The 15,641-nt window shown below is 38.2% G+C and overlaps 1 protein-coding gene across 3 annotated transcripts in view; it reads left to right on the top strand.

Moving 5' to 3' along the window:
* Positions 1–15,641, top strand: part of LOC134356929 (POC1 centriolar protein homolog A-like) — a 151,583-nt gene that overhangs the window by 117,684 nt on the left and 18,258 nt on the right. For 2 of the 3 annotated variants that reach the window (XM_063068180.1, XM_063068179.1), the window contains one exon: positions 8,943–9,140. The exons of the other annotated variant lie outside the window; for it this stretch is intronic. In XM_063068180.1, the coding sequence (XP_062924250.1) occupies positions 8,943–9,140 (198 nt within the window). The remainder of the gene's footprint in view (positions 1–8,942; positions 9,141–15,641) is intronic. 3 annotated transcript variants of the gene reach the window in all.

Here is a 15,641-nt window from a genome sequence, read left to right as displayed (position 1 = left end):
AACCAACATCTTGTACTGTCTGCTGGACCAAGTAATCATGTAATTTTAAACAGCTGTTTTTTTATAGAATGAGAAGCCATCTAATTTTGTTAAACTCATAAATTAATATATATTATATATGAGTAGAATATATGAATTTCTTTGACAGAGAAATAAGTTCACTCAAGGATCTTTTAGGATTTTCTAAATATTTTACTCTCCTATTCTTCATGGTTTACAGGCTTCATACTTCATGGAGTGCAGCAGTGATAGTCAAACACAATATACATTGGATTCTGGTTAATCGAGACAGCTACTTATTTGAGATAACTCTTAAAGAACAAAAGCCAATCGAGAAAATAGCTGAGATTCCATTCTAGGCTGCTTAATTAGGACAGGGGACAGTTGCTGAACAGTTTCTAACTAGCGTCAGTCACACGTATAGTTAGGTGTGGCCATTAGGCACTACACTATGCTTAGAGTGAACCATAGGTTTGTAAATAATGTCAGTTGAATAGTCTTGTGTATATTAAAGTATATTAAAAAGAAGTAATTTTTGACACTACTTCACGCAGGAAACTGAAGACAGTCCATTTTCTGCACTTAGTGTCTATGCTAATGTGGTTCATTTAGTCAATCAAAAGAACACAGAAGCATATATTGGATGAATTCCTCCGTCCATAACTATAGTGGATTCCGGTTAATTGGGCCATATCAGGATCATTACATGTTTGCACAATTAACCGACTGCCCCAATAGCCAAAGTTTCATGGAAATAGTTAAAAGGATATAAAAAAGACAAATGATCTTTTAACTGAGTAATGAATTAGTATTTAAATGAAATTTAAGACAAATTAGAACACTACCAATGATACTTAAACTGTGTGTTAGTTCCTGATAGTTATCGACAGAGGGCTTCATCCAGTATGCTGCTGTGTATCGGGTGTCTAGAGAACAGTAGCCCCTCTGGTGAAGGGTTTTTTGTGTCCATTCTGGGGCAGCTCACTTCTCATTGGTCCCCACCAGATACTCAGCTCTCACATGTGCCTCAAAGTAACAGTTTGCATGCGACAGCGGCCACACCCTGGTACAGGCTTCAGCAGACAGGCTAAACCAGATGAGAGTAGACAGTGAGATAGTGATATGACTGACCTGGGACAGAAACGTAGAAAACATACAGCACAGTACAGGCCCTTTGGCCCACAAAGCTGTGCCGAACAAGTCCCTACCTTAGAACTACCTAGGCCTCTATTTTTCTAAGCTCCATGTAGCCATCCAGGAATCTCTTAAAAGACCCTGTCGTTTCTACCTCCACTGCTGCCAGCCCATTCCACACACTCACCACTCTCTGTGTAAAAAAAAACATACCCCTGACATCTCCTCTGTACCTACTTCCAATCACCTTAAAACTATACCCTCTCGTGCTAGCTGTTTCAGCCCTGGGGAAAAGCCTCTGACTATCCACATGATCAATGCCTCTCATTATCTTGTACAATTCTATCAAGTCACCTCTCATCCTCCGTTGCTCTAAGGAGAAAAGGCCGAGTTCACTCAACCTATTCTCATAAGGCATGCTCCCCAATCCAGGCAACACCCTTGTAAATCTCCTCTGCACCCTTTCTATGGTTTCCATGTCCTTCCTATAGTGAGGCGACCAGAATTGAGCACAGTACTCTAAGTGGGGTCTGAGCAGGGTCCTATATAGCTGCGGCATTACCTCTCGGCTCTTAAACTCAATCCCACAATTGATCAGGGATGTGAAGTCAGCTCTGGTAGACTGGGCAGGTGAGATCCAACAGCCAAGTTCTACAACACTTTGTGCAGAGCAAATGTTATAGTAAGGCACAGAAGTCATGGTTTCCACTGCAACCAAGGAAGACCCCAATTTGTGAAAACTACTCGTACCACTGAACCTGGACTTCAGAGGTGGAGAGACCGGAACTGCCCCTGTGCAACAGTTTTTCCACTTTAAAATCACTCTTGCTCACGGAGGGTTCAAAGATTCTTCCAAGATCCTAACTTGTTGAAGTTGCGAAATCGTTTCCTTTTCACTCCTACCATTTCTGACATCGCCAAGCTCGAATACTTGAAACTGCAGTGAGCAAAACAATTTTAAATTGTCTTACTGTTTTTTTTTAATCAACCATCAATGACAAAAATCACTGCTTTTTGAACAAACACAAGCAACTGACGCTATATAAAAACTGGTCGCTGTAACTTGTGTGGCCACTCTAAAGTCCAACGGCCACATAAGTTCACTCAACTGATGCTAGTTTGGAACTGTTCAGCATCAGTCTTCTGTCCCAATTAATCAGCATAGTGTCCCAATAAATGAAAGGAATCCCAGCTATTTTCTTTAAGAGTTGTCCCAAATAAACAGTTGCCTTGAATAATCGATTGACCAGTTAACTGGAATCCACTGTATTAGGAATTGATACCGTTTTATAGTACTGTAGTGATATTGGTAGTGTTCTAATTTGTACTGTATTTCATTTAAATGTTTTTTTTATTTAGTTGTCTTTTTAAGCGATTTCCATGAAACTTCAGCTAATTAGGGCAGCTGCTGAATGGGACCAAAGTGTTCTGGTCCCGATGTGTCCCAATTAATCAGAATCTACTGTATTTTTTGATCTCCAGATCATCATATTAATACCTTGTTTTCCCACAATCTCTTTCTGTGTATCTAGATATGATATCTGTCTCTTACACCATTTAGTTTACTGCACATGACTATCTTAAAGCAGCAACCCAATTTTTTTATTTAATTTGTATGCAATTTCTGAGTAGTTCCATTAAGACACTCTTAAAACTGACCTATTAGAATGAGCTGGATGTCACTCCTTTGACAGATTTATTGTTTTTATCTGATTATGCTGCCATGAAGCACTATTATTAAAGGATCTGCTACAATGCAAGTAGTTAAGTGTGAAAAGTGAACAAGCTTTTATGTATTAAGAACTTCAGAAATTGTAACTAAAGCATGTTGTTAAAGCAGACCTGTGCAACATCTATGTGCATCCGCAATATACCCGGCCTGTGTTCATTAAATTGAAGATGTTCCGGTCTTCAGCCCTGTTAATGACTAACCTATCAAAAAATATTTTAAGTCTTGTTTTCAAATGTTAAACATAGTCTTCATTTGTATGCTTGTTATTTTTCCTCATGAAGTTTTAAGTCCAATTTATGAAGCTATTGCTTTTGAATGTTCTGGAAACTGCCAGCATGTTTCCAACTTCTTCTGAAGTTGTATGCAGAGGTGGGTATGGTTTTTAGTAGTGAATTAGATAACCACTTCTTCCATGGCTAGTTTGTCAGTGGTTGATAGATGTTACTATTTTCTGAGTAACATCTTCAGAGGATTTGATTTGAGCGTGCTGTTGAGATCATTATTTCTGCATCAGGCTTGGCTGTCATATCTATCGCTGTTGACTGGCTTTATGTTAAATAAAATTCAACACCCTTGATCTTCCTAATCTTTTTCACTAAGTTATGGGGCGGGGGGGAACTATCAACTAATTCATCACTGAATTAAATTTGAAGAACAGTCCAGAAAGATATTTTGCAGCAACAGTGATTTCCTTTGGAAATATTTGTTATTATCCGTCTGTAACCAACATTCATTTATTTCACTGGGAGCATAAAAGGAATTTACGATACATTTACAAAAGCATTGAACTTGCTCAGATATATGACAATATTACATTGTAGTTATTTTGTTGTTATGTGAGCAAAGGTTTAAGAGAAAAAATCCCTTAAGTGAGAGGACGTAAAATGCCATATTTTTGTTAATTGTTTATGTCATTATGAATTGAATTGAATTGACTTTACTTCTTACGTCCTTCACATACGTGAGGGGTAAAAATCTTTATGTCTCCATCTGAATGTGCAATGTGCAAATTATAGTAATTTGTAATAAATAGTATGTACAGTAAGATACACAACAGAACAGTCAATATAGCTTAGAAATAAGATTGTATCAGTGTGAATTAATCAGTCTGATGGCCTAGTGGAATAAGCTGACCCGGAGCCTGTTGGTCCTGGCTTTAATGCTGCGGTACCATTTCCCAGATGGTAGCAGCTGGAGCAGTTTGTGGTCAGGGTGACTCAGGTCCCCAATGATCCTTCAGACCCTTTTTTACATATCTGTCACTGTAAATGTCCTGAATAGTGCGAAGTTCACATCCACAGATGCACTGGGCTGTCCATACCACTCTCTGCAGAGCCCTGTGATTGGGTGAAGTACAGTTCCCATACCAGGCAGTGATGCAGCCAGTCAGGATGCTCTCAATTGTGCCCCTGTAGAAAGTCCTTAGGATTTGGGGACTCATGCCAAACTTCTTCAACCGTCTGAGGTGAAAGTGGCACTTTTGTGCGTTTTTCACCATGTAGCCAGTATGTACCGACCAAGTGTGGTCCTCGGTGATGCGTATACCGAGGAACTTAAAGTTGTTCACACTCTCAACCCCAGATCCATTGATGCCAATAGGTTTGAGCCTGTCTCAGTTCCTCCTGTAGTCCACAATCAGCTGCTTTGTTTTTGCAACATTGAAGGAAAGGTTGTTTTCTTCACACCACTATGTCAAGAGTGATGACTTCTTCTCTGTTGGCTGCCTCGTTATTATTTGAGATAAGGCCAATCACTGTAGTATCATCTGCAAATTTAATTTGTAGATTGGAGATGGGTGGCGACATAGTCATGGGTATACAGAAAGTAAAGGAGGGGGCTCCTGTATTGAGAGTCAGAGGGGCAGGAGTGAGGGAGCCCACTCTTACCACCTGCCCACAATCTGACAGGAAGTCCAGGATCCAGCTGCACAAGGCAGGGTGAAATCCAAGGTATCTGAGCTTCTTGTCAAGCCTGGAAGGTATTAGGTACATATTTCAGCAAAAATAATACAACTTGTAAGTGGGAAACACAATGGTCATTTACTTAGAGAGCAAATGAAGGTAGGAATTTAGAACTGACAACACCACAACACACCAAAAGTTGACATCAGAAACTTATTTTAAAAATTGATATTAACACATGTTTTACATTTGTTTGTTTGATAATTTCCTGTTACCCACTAGATAGGTTTGTTTACTCTGCATTAATTTATAGATTGCAGATGCAGTCTATTTCCTGTTACTTGTAAGCTTTTGAAGTACTTTGTCAAACAAAACTGTTTTAGTTTAGCTACAACATGTTCGTCTGCTGTACCCAAAAAAGTGGAAAATTTCTCTGATATGTCCTGTTCAGCAGGACAGTCCAATCCAATCCTATCAATTAAAGACCAATTGAAGTCCAATCAGTGTATTCTCCTAATCATCAGCAAAGTAATGTAAGAAGTTATCCCATCAGGTAGCACTTGCTGTCCAGTAATCTGGTTACCAATGCCCTGTTCAGATTTTGCCAGGATTACACAGCTCTAGAATTCTTCAGAGCCTTGGCTCTGAGAGGAATCAGTGAGCTGAATCCAAAGGCAAGGTAAAATTTGTCTCTATGATATCGAGGCAACAATTGACCAAGTGTAATATAAAGGAGTCTTGGTAAAACTGAACTCAATGGAAATTGGGAGTGTAGCACTTCAGTGGCTAAACTTAACCCTTACACACATGTATTGGTTGTGGTTATTGTAGATCTCAGCTACTTCATTGATAACCTTCCTTCTATCAGGTCAGAAGTGAGAATGAATGCAGATGATTGCAGTGTTCAATCCACTCATAACTCTCTGGAAATGAAGCTCTTCATTCTTATTTGCAGCAAGACCTAGGCCACATTTAGGTCTCGATTAATAAGATGCAAGTCATATTTGTGTCACATAAAGATAATCTCCAAGAGGAGATTCCTAACCATGTCCACCTGACATCAATTGCTGTGTCCCCAACCTTCAAATGGATCAGCCACATAAACGACGCTGTATATGTAAGAACTGGCTAGAACCTATTTTTCCTATGATCTGACTTAAATCCTAATAACCCAAAGCTTGCAATCAAGAGTGTGATGGAATACTCTCTGCTTGCCTGGACAAGTGCATCTGAATAAATACCCAAAAAGCTCAAATCCTGCTTGATTAGTACATCATCCACCACTCTGATTCTTCATTCTCTCCACCTCCTTCACACAAAAAATGCGTTGTTTGCCATTTTCAAAATGTTTCCGCTGGTTATTCTGACACAATTCTCAGACTTGTAAGTTCATCTCCAAGTTGAACTCCATCCTCCTTGGAAATCTATCAAGGTTCCTTAATGACTCTCCCACCCCCACCAGAGAATAATCCAAAGCACTGCCATGGTTCATGAAAGTTGCTCGCCACAACCTTTTTAAACAGCATTTGGGATCCCTATAAATGTTGGCCTTACCAGTGATGCTTTCATGCCAAAAAATGAATTTTAAAAACAAAAGATATTTCTATGATGGCAGTGAAGTACGTTTGCCTTCAAACAAAAAGAATGCCAAGAAACACCATAGGTCAATTTAGCTAAAGTATGCAAAAAGCTTAAAAGTTTATGAACAGGATTGAAAAACTCGATAAAAGGAAGATAGATGCAGTTATCGTTTTTTTTTTACTAAATGAATGCAATTCACATTATCCACATTTTTACAATATTTGGTCATCGTCGCTGATGATTTCCATCTTGGAATGTAACTAAATCTTTCACCTGGTGAACAGATGTGAACATTACTGACTTAACGTGAGTGGATTAACTGGCAGTTTTAGTTAAAGTGGTAAGAAATATGCAGTATTATCATTTTCTAGAGAATTTTACTTTTGTGGTATATTGTAACTGTTAAGTTCACATTAATTGTGGCTTGTGCAAATTGATTTTTCTTTACTTAAGGTAGTGCAAGACAGATTAACATTCCAAATCCCTGGAAGACTGTTAACTAACCTGTTTTGGATCTGACTCAGCAGGGAATACCTGACCGTTACGTGTTTTTCCATCGGTATATAGTGTTTTCTAAAGTCATCTTTTAAAAATTGAGTTGATGCTGCTGGAAGAACTCAATACCTAGAAATATACCGGTATATCAAGTTGAATTAAATACTTCAGAGACTTTTATTTCTCTGTTTTGTAAAATACACCATAAATTTCAGAAATGTATAAAGTTGTTAGATCCAAAGGTTGGTCCTCCTGGTATCTGTGGATTTTATTTATCAGAAATCATTAAGCTAAGTCTGCATGAATCCAGAATGTTTCAAACTGTCCTGCTAAATAAGTAAAATTTGCATAATTCAAGTCCTCAGTTTGTCTGGTAGAATTCTTTGGTTTAAACCTTTGATGGTCAAATCACTATTTGGGTGTGATGTTTGCTTCTTGAAAGAATTTTTAGAAAAGTAGGATTTATATGTTTACCCTTTTTTGATCGCCTTATTTAAGAAAGGACATACTGGCACTAGAGACAGTTCAAAAGAGATTCACGAGGCTAATTTCTGGGATGTGAGGATTCTTGGGAGTTCAGAAGAAAGGGAGATGATCTTTTTGAAATATCTAAGACCCTTCAGGGGAAAGATATAGTAGATGTCAACATGTTTCTGCTAGTGAGAGAATCTCAAAAGGAAGAATGAAATTAAAATATTATGGGGTGGTCATTTGAACCTGAGGAATGTAGGAACTTCTCACAGAAGGCAATGTATCTCTGGAGTTCTGTAGTTGAAAGGGATGTGGAGGCTAGATCATTGGGAGGATTTAAAAAGGATGTGGATGCAATTTTGAACGATGGGGGAAATGAGAGCCGTGGAGAAATGGCTTGGAAGACAGGAGATGGGCCTGGGTCAGGATCAGGGAGCCAAGTGGTTTAGTTTTGCACCTACTTTCTTCTGTTTCTTGTCATTAATGGTACTGAGTATTTTTGCTCAATCTCCTTAAGGAAAGTGAAATTGGATAAGCAATGCTGGGAACTTATGATATCGAGGGACTGCAACATATTTTGGTTGGTGACACAATGATTTCTTGAAGGTAGTACTTAGTAGATTCCAGAGTCCAAAATGAGTTGGCAAACCTGTTGCAAAAATACCATTTTAAAACCATAAGAAATGGAGAAATATCATATACTTAAATATATTATAACTAATAAGCTATCTTGCAGTTAATCGAACTGGGTCAAATACACTTCTGTTTCATGTATAATGTGATCATGTACTTTAGAGACCAGATAGTACACAAACCACAATGACATCATTCAGTAAAGGAAGGCACGCAGCAAGTCATGGTAGGTTGTTAGAATGAGCTGACAAGAGAGTATCTTTAAATACAAAATGATGCAGTGGTTTTGAATGAAAAGCTTTTGTGCTGGAAATATTATATATTGGGTAAGAGTGTATCAGGTGTTCTTTGTTACAAGATATAACGACGATAGAAATTCTGGTTGGTGACGTTTACCTTTACAAGCCGAGTGTATTACATGTACTATGTTCCAGCATATCTTGGTATCAAATAGTTTTAGTGCTTGGGTCAAGAATCATGAGCAGAGCTATTGTATACCAATATATCTGAGCATTCTTATTGGGATTTCTACTTTTCACCTTAATTTTAATTAGTCCTTTTGTAAAAACTACATATCGGAAACTTTAGCAGTTCCCTGATAGACTAAAATTTGTAAAGAAAATATCAGGTAGGTTTGACTGAACAAGGTTGAATGAATATATATATTAAAAAAAGTTTGTGCTCAGCACATTAGAAGAGTTATTAAAAATTTTAACTTAATTGGCATAAAACTGAATTTTCAAAGCTTTGGCTAATGTTACAAGGGAAAGAAATGTTGGATTGAAGAATCAATCTCTAGGTGGGGTTTTTCAACTTCATATTTGTCTGGACAAGTGAACTTTGAATACATATTTATTTGCAGCCCACTAAACTGAAGTACTCTAGGGTTTCAGGTTGTCAAAATCTTGGATTATTGTATGGGAAATCATCATTGTGACTCATTGCCTTCAAGCCAGATGCCAGTTATTAAATATCTCCTGTTTTAATTATAACAGCTTTTGAAGACTGACTTTTCAGATGCTGGATCAAACAACCCAAGTCAACAAAATAATTATTCAAGCAATATTTTGGCATCAGAGTCAAAACCAGCTGTTCCCTTAGACCAACCTCATCCTCAAGAAGTGACTGGCATCCCATCTGTCCTTGCAAGCACTCTGGATCACATAGTAGGCCAGCTGGATGTTCTTACCCAGGTGGGTGACATGAATAGTAGTGCATTTCTGCCAGTGAAATATGAAGGAAGATTTTTCTTATCGGGCTCATCTAAGTAAAGATTGGAAAACAAGCCAGGTTTCTTTTACAGGTGCACATTTAAAATCTGTTGGATTTAGCTAGGCCTGTTTAATCTTGTGCATCTGGGCTCAAACTCAGAGAAAATGCAGAGGCAGTTGTTAAAGATTTGTAATGCTACATATTTGGTAAACAGCTTTCTGGACAAAAGGTTGACTTGACCTTTATATCATTGTTTAAAACCATTCATAAATCTTACTGAGCAAGCAATTACAAAACAAAACAGAGATGGCCAATACTGGCCTAAAACCACAAAACCTGTTTTTATTGAAACAAATGTAAATTTGTAATTTGACAGAGAATAGTCTAATATTTTAATAATTGCAACTTGCACTACTGGCTTCCAATTTAATTTTTTCTCATTTATTATGTCTTTAAGGTAAAAGTTCTCTGCAATTTTTAATAAGTTGCTTTAAAAACATGAAAATAACACAAACTTGATAGAAATTGAGAAGACTGAAGATTCATTTTATTATCAAAGTATGTATATAGAATACATCTCAAAGATTCATCTTCTCCAGATAGCCATAAAATACAGAAAAACCAAGGAAATGGCTTAAAGAAAAGACATCAACCCACCCCCCACATGAAGAAAAAAATGCAACAGAAACTCACAACCCCTCTCCCCCATCCCCCAACCCTTCACTTATACTCACACAAAAACCAACAGATCGCCCACCTGGAAAACGGCAGCTAGAACATCAAACCCCAAACCCACAACCCTTTCCCTCAAAAAAAACTAATAGATCGCCCACAAGGAAAAGAAACTGTGACAGTAACGTCAAACCCCATCCCCCTCTCTCGCACGCAAAAAACTAACAGATCCTCCACACTGAAAGAGCGGTGGAGCAGGATAATGCACAACGGTAAAGGATAGTAACAGTGAAAAGCGTACGGAAAAAAGGTACTAGGAAAATTTCAAAGTCATCATATACAACCCTGAGATTCATTTTTCTTGCAGGCACATTCAATAAATCTATAGAATAATAAACATAAAAACAATTTGTTAAGTCCAAGGTTCTCCCTTAGTTGAGTAAAACAAACATTCAATAGTAATCCAAATACAGCTCAGGAAATGAGTATAAGTAAATCTGCTGTGATTTGTACATGATGGTATAATTAATTTCACTAAAATCTTAGGGTGTTTTTGTTCTGTAGAATACTAATTTTTTTTTTCATTTGGCCTTGGATAACGCTGAGGCATTCATCTGTGTAGAATGGAACATTTACAAAGAGCGGTTGAATGTTGTGATTAAATACCATGTGGTAAAACACCCTGTTCTCAGGATGATCCTACTGTTGTTAATATTCCTATGCTTGTGAAGGTGCCATAGGAGCTGCTGTACCTCACAGGCTTGAAGTGCGTCAGGTAGGCCAAGTCACCATCCCAATAACTTAAGACTAATATCAAAGTTAACCTGATAAGACAGCCCCCAGCCAATGGAGGTGGAAAAAAACAATTTACATTATGATATTGTTTTAAATCTGGACTTTGTCTTGATATGTGACTCAGCTGGTTAGTAAAGGTTGTAAGTATGGGATAGAGCACATATATGATACTTTGTGGGTAGAATAGTATGTCCTGACCATGATAATCGTAGGAAATCAATGTTTCAATTCTGTACTCCATATTTTACCTACTAAAATCAATTAGTTATTTTGTTTTAAATAGTTAATACATTTATTACTCAATGTTGATTACTATAATGATGATTGATCAGTTTGTTTGATGATATAACATTTATTCAGAGAATCAAAAACATCCTGCTTGAAGCAGAAATTTAGTTTCTGTCCCCAATTTTATGGGGAAATTGAGACAGACAGTATGATATACTTCCCAAATTTGTCACTATATACAATTTCCAGGAATTTCATTAATACTGTAAAGATTTCACTTCCACTTTCCAAAAAAAAAGGCTTTTAGAATAATGTAACAGTGTCTTCAAGGAAATATACACAAATTTGTTCTGTGAATTCAGGCTGTTTTAAATTATCTGTTACACTTGTGGATTTTGTGCAGGTTTTCATAATATAAAGACATAGAGTTTTTTTTAGTAAAAGCAAAACTTTCACCTTGATAAAATTTGCTGACATGAAATTGATGAGATATAAAATGGATTCTTGACCTCATAATCGAAGTACCGTTTTATGATCTTGCACTTCATTGTTTACCTGCACTGAGCTTTCTCTGAAACTGTTACACTTCATTCTGCATTCATAGATTTGAAGACTTATTTTATTATCAAAGTATGTATGCAGAATACAACTTTGAGATTTTTCTTCTCCAGATAGCCATAAAATACAGAAAACCATAGAAGTAGTTGAAAGAAAGACATCAATCCTCCTCCATATTCAAAAAGAAAAAGAAAGAAAAACTTGCAAACACCAAAATCCCCCATCCCCTCCCTTGCACACAAACTAATGGAGCAACCAAACCCCAGCCTACCAGTTAGCAACAACAAAGAATGGGCAACAGCACGAACAAATCATCAAATTGAAGGAGGCCAATATGAACCATAGTCCAATCCATAAATCTCGGAATTTATGCCCCCTCCAAGGGCAGCAACACGAAACAGTGCCCTTTCCAAGGGCAGCGACCTGAGCCGGCGGCCCCTCCAAGCCCAGTGACCCGAACCATCTCTGAGAACCGTTCATCCTTTGCATTTGTCTAGATGTTTCAATCTTTGTCAATGCTTTAATAATTAAGAAATGTAGTCGATCATGGTCCCTCGTCTCACCTCTGAGCTCCCCTCATGGTAGCTCGTGCTCACATTTCTCTCCCGGAGTTTTCTCGGGGACAGCAGAGCACTAGCTCACTTGATCGAACTGCAGACTGTAAGTCCCAGCCTCCAACAGTTTCAAAAGCAAAATTAAGTTACAAAGAATAAGCAGAGGACATAGAAAAATTGAAATGATTAAGTATCTGGAAGATGTTGCCTGAGGAATCATTGTTTGCTGGCGCCATCTTGGCCATCAACTCAGAATTGTTATCAGTTTACTTTGTTCTACCTCAATGCACTGGGTAATGATCTGACCTGGATGAACAGTATGCAAGATGAGCTTTTCACTGTATCACAGTACGTTTGACAATAACACTGGACTGCATTTTCTTTTCAAAAGTGTTGATTTCTCTGAATTTTTTAATGTTTATGAAAGACTGCATGAAGTTGAACTCAGACATAATTTCAGACTACTTGTATCAAGTTTGGAGGAAAATTAACTTTTATTGAATATAATGTCTTTAATGGGATAATGGCGCTGACACTGTGCAATAGTTAAACTAAGCTTAAGGTGTTTTGTTGATGATTTTCATTTGTACTCAGTGGCCAACAATAACCAGCCAGCATTGATGAATTCCAGTTGCCCTAATATCACTTCTCCATGAATGCAGGATCCTTGTGAAATATTTCACCATGCTCATCATTTATTGCACTAAGATTTGCAAGGAAAAAATCTAAATGGGAATGTAGAAGATGAATCTTCAGTGTTATGTTGCACTTCATGGTTTCGTAGGCTTGAATCATGTTGTCAACCAGTTGCTCTGTAGTTGCCAACTTCCTTGAATGCCTTCCATGTGATTTTCACCGGTCCCACTAGAAGTTCCTTGAATTGCCTGTTATTGAAGACTTGTTTGATTTGTGGACCAATAAAAACACTTCCCTTCATCTTGGCATCAGTTATTCTAGGAAACATCTGTCTCAAATATTGAAGTTTTCACTTTCCTTGTTCATATGAGGCAAAAATATCTTTGTAGGGTCTGCAAGTGACTTATGTACCACACTTTTTTGCCCTGGAACCAACTGCTTGTGGAGTAGCCAATCAGAATCAGGTTTATTATCACTGGCATGTGACATGAAATTTGTTAACTTAGCAGCAGCAGTTCAATGCAATACATAATCTAGCAGAGGAAAAAAAAAATAATAAGTTAATCAATTATGGTGTATGTACATTGAATAGATTTAAAAAACGTGCAAAAACAGAAATGCTGTGTATTTTTTAAAAAGTGAGGTAGTGTCCAAAGATTCAATGTCCATTTAGGAATCAGATGGCAGAGGGGAAGAAGCTGTTCCTGAATCGCTGAGTGTGTGCCTTCAGGCTTCTGTATCTCCTACCTGATGGTAACAGTGAGAAAAGGGATTTTTCAGCATGGTTGTCCCATTCACAAATTAAACAACAGTACTTGGTGTATCCAAGCTGCATTCCTAGCAGCAGCGCTACTACTTTCAGATCACCACAGATGCTGCAGTTATAGTTGCTGTACTGTATGCGTTTCCAAATTTTGGTCATTTTCTTTCATGTGTACTACGTAGCTGATTGGTATTGAAGGGTGGACATTGCAGTGGCATAGCAGCACAGCTTTCAGCCTTAACACTGAAGAATCAATAAAAAGATGCCATATTTGTGAGTCATGCTGGCAACTCAAGGCATGTCCAGGCATTCCTGGATAAGATAGAAAGCTTCTCAGCTTATATTGTGGGCAACATTTTCACTGACTGGAACTTCGAAATGAGATAACAGATATGGGCGATTCCAAAGCAATGGTACATGATGGGGAAATTTCATGGTGATTTTCGTGATCAGCAGCCCAAAATCCATAAGACACACCCAAAAGTATTCAGGAAGCAAAATCTTTGTTATCCAGTGTAATAAATCAATTCCAGTTACAGACTGAAGCAAATTATAATTTGTATACCCAGATAGCATGTAATCCATATATTATCCTGAGGGACTATATGGCCAGAAATTCTTTGGCAGTTGCAGAAATAGTGTACAGTAAGTCAATGAATGCTTATTTTGGGGTATACAATATTGCAAAATGCTCAAACTAATTAGGTCCAAAGCATTGTGCACAATAGATGAGCCATGCAAAGTAAAGCAGATGTGTCTTTCCTTTGCATACTTTGCCGGTGTGGAGTGCGTGAAGATACTTCTAATTTGTGAGTAGCTTGTGGTTTATATAATGGCCTTCATGAAATAGCAATGAAACAGCAGTCAGAAAGATCACGGCATCAGTCAGAAGGGTGAAGATCAACATTATGATTGCATTGTGGGCAAGAATTGGGTAATGATTCAACAAAGATGGTGGAGAATAGGAGACACAAAACAGAACCACCAGTGTGTGTACTCGTATTTGTAGAAGCCCAATTTAAGAATCAGAATCAGGTTTATTATCCTGATATGTCATGAAATTTGTTATTTTGAAACTGCAATACAGTGGATTCTGGGTAATTGAGCCGTTGGTTAATCAGACAGCTGCTTATATGCGACAACTCTTAAAGAACAAAAATAAATCAATTTTTAAAAAGCCAGTATTCCCTTTGTTTATTTGGAACACTATGCCACTTAATTGGGTCAAGAGATGGTTGCTGAACATTTTCTAACTTGCATCAATCGTGTGCATACCTTGTGGCTTTTAAACACTATACTGTCTTAGATTGAACAGTTTTTAAATAGTGTTTGTTTTATTCAAAAAGCAGTGATTATTTTTCACTGATAGTTGGCGAGAAATAAGCAGTAAGAGAATTCAGAACTGTGTTGCTCGCTGCATTTTCGAGAATTCAGACTTGGAAATGCCAGAAACGGCCAGGAGTGAAAATGAAGTGATTTCTCTACTTGAAAAAGTTAAGAACTTGGAATAGTTTGAAGTTATGTTGATCTTGAATGTTACCTTTGATTCCCACTGAACACTCAGCTCTGTGCGCATAGATAGTGCGCATGCGCCGGTCGTGCATGCAGCCTGGTACAGCCGTTCCGATCTATTCTTTTACTTTCTTCTTCTTACTTTTTAATTTACGTTACTTTTTGTATTTTTTTCCTCACGGTAACTTGTCGAAGCTGCACCCTCTCTAACATGCTGGTAGAGAGAGTTTTATTTGGGTTTTCTTTAGCGCTGGAAATGGTTACATCCCGACACACGGGACAGAAGCAAGGTCGCATTGTGCATTCCACGGACCAGCAAATCCCGGCCGGCTTAGCTAACAGAGCGGCGGACATCCCTGCTGAAATCCGGAGGAAAACACACAGAGGATGCAGAGGGGGATCACAAAGCCGAGGAAAGAGGACCGGGTCAAGACAACAGAGACTTTTGGAGAAGAGGAGTTCAGTGGGTAATACCGTTCCGGCTGACCGGAAGTGCACCGAGAGCGGTAAGCGTAAAGGAGTTGGGTGCTTACTGATCTGGTTAACAACGGATGGCGCAATCCGGGGTATATTACGATCAAGGAACGTGTTTGCAGACTGGATATTGAACTTCTTACTGTTGGACTTCGGCCACATTCCACCGTAATATAACACTTGGCGGCACGGGAGGTCGTTCCTGCCTGTGGCCATCAAACGTGCAGCTCCTTCCGTGGAGAGTCAGACACACTGAGCCAATAGACTGGTCCTGGACCTATTTTCCATCT

This window comes from Mobula hypostoma, chromosome 15 (assembly GCF_963921235.1).
Source record: "Mobula hypostoma chromosome 15, sMobHyp1.1, whole genome shotgun sequence".
NCBI lineage: Eukaryota > Metazoa > Chordata > Chondrichthyes > Myliobatiformes > Myliobatidae > Mobula > Mobula hypostoma.
Note: the sequence above shows the minus strand (reverse complement) of the source record. Positions and strands in the feature narration are given on the sequence as shown.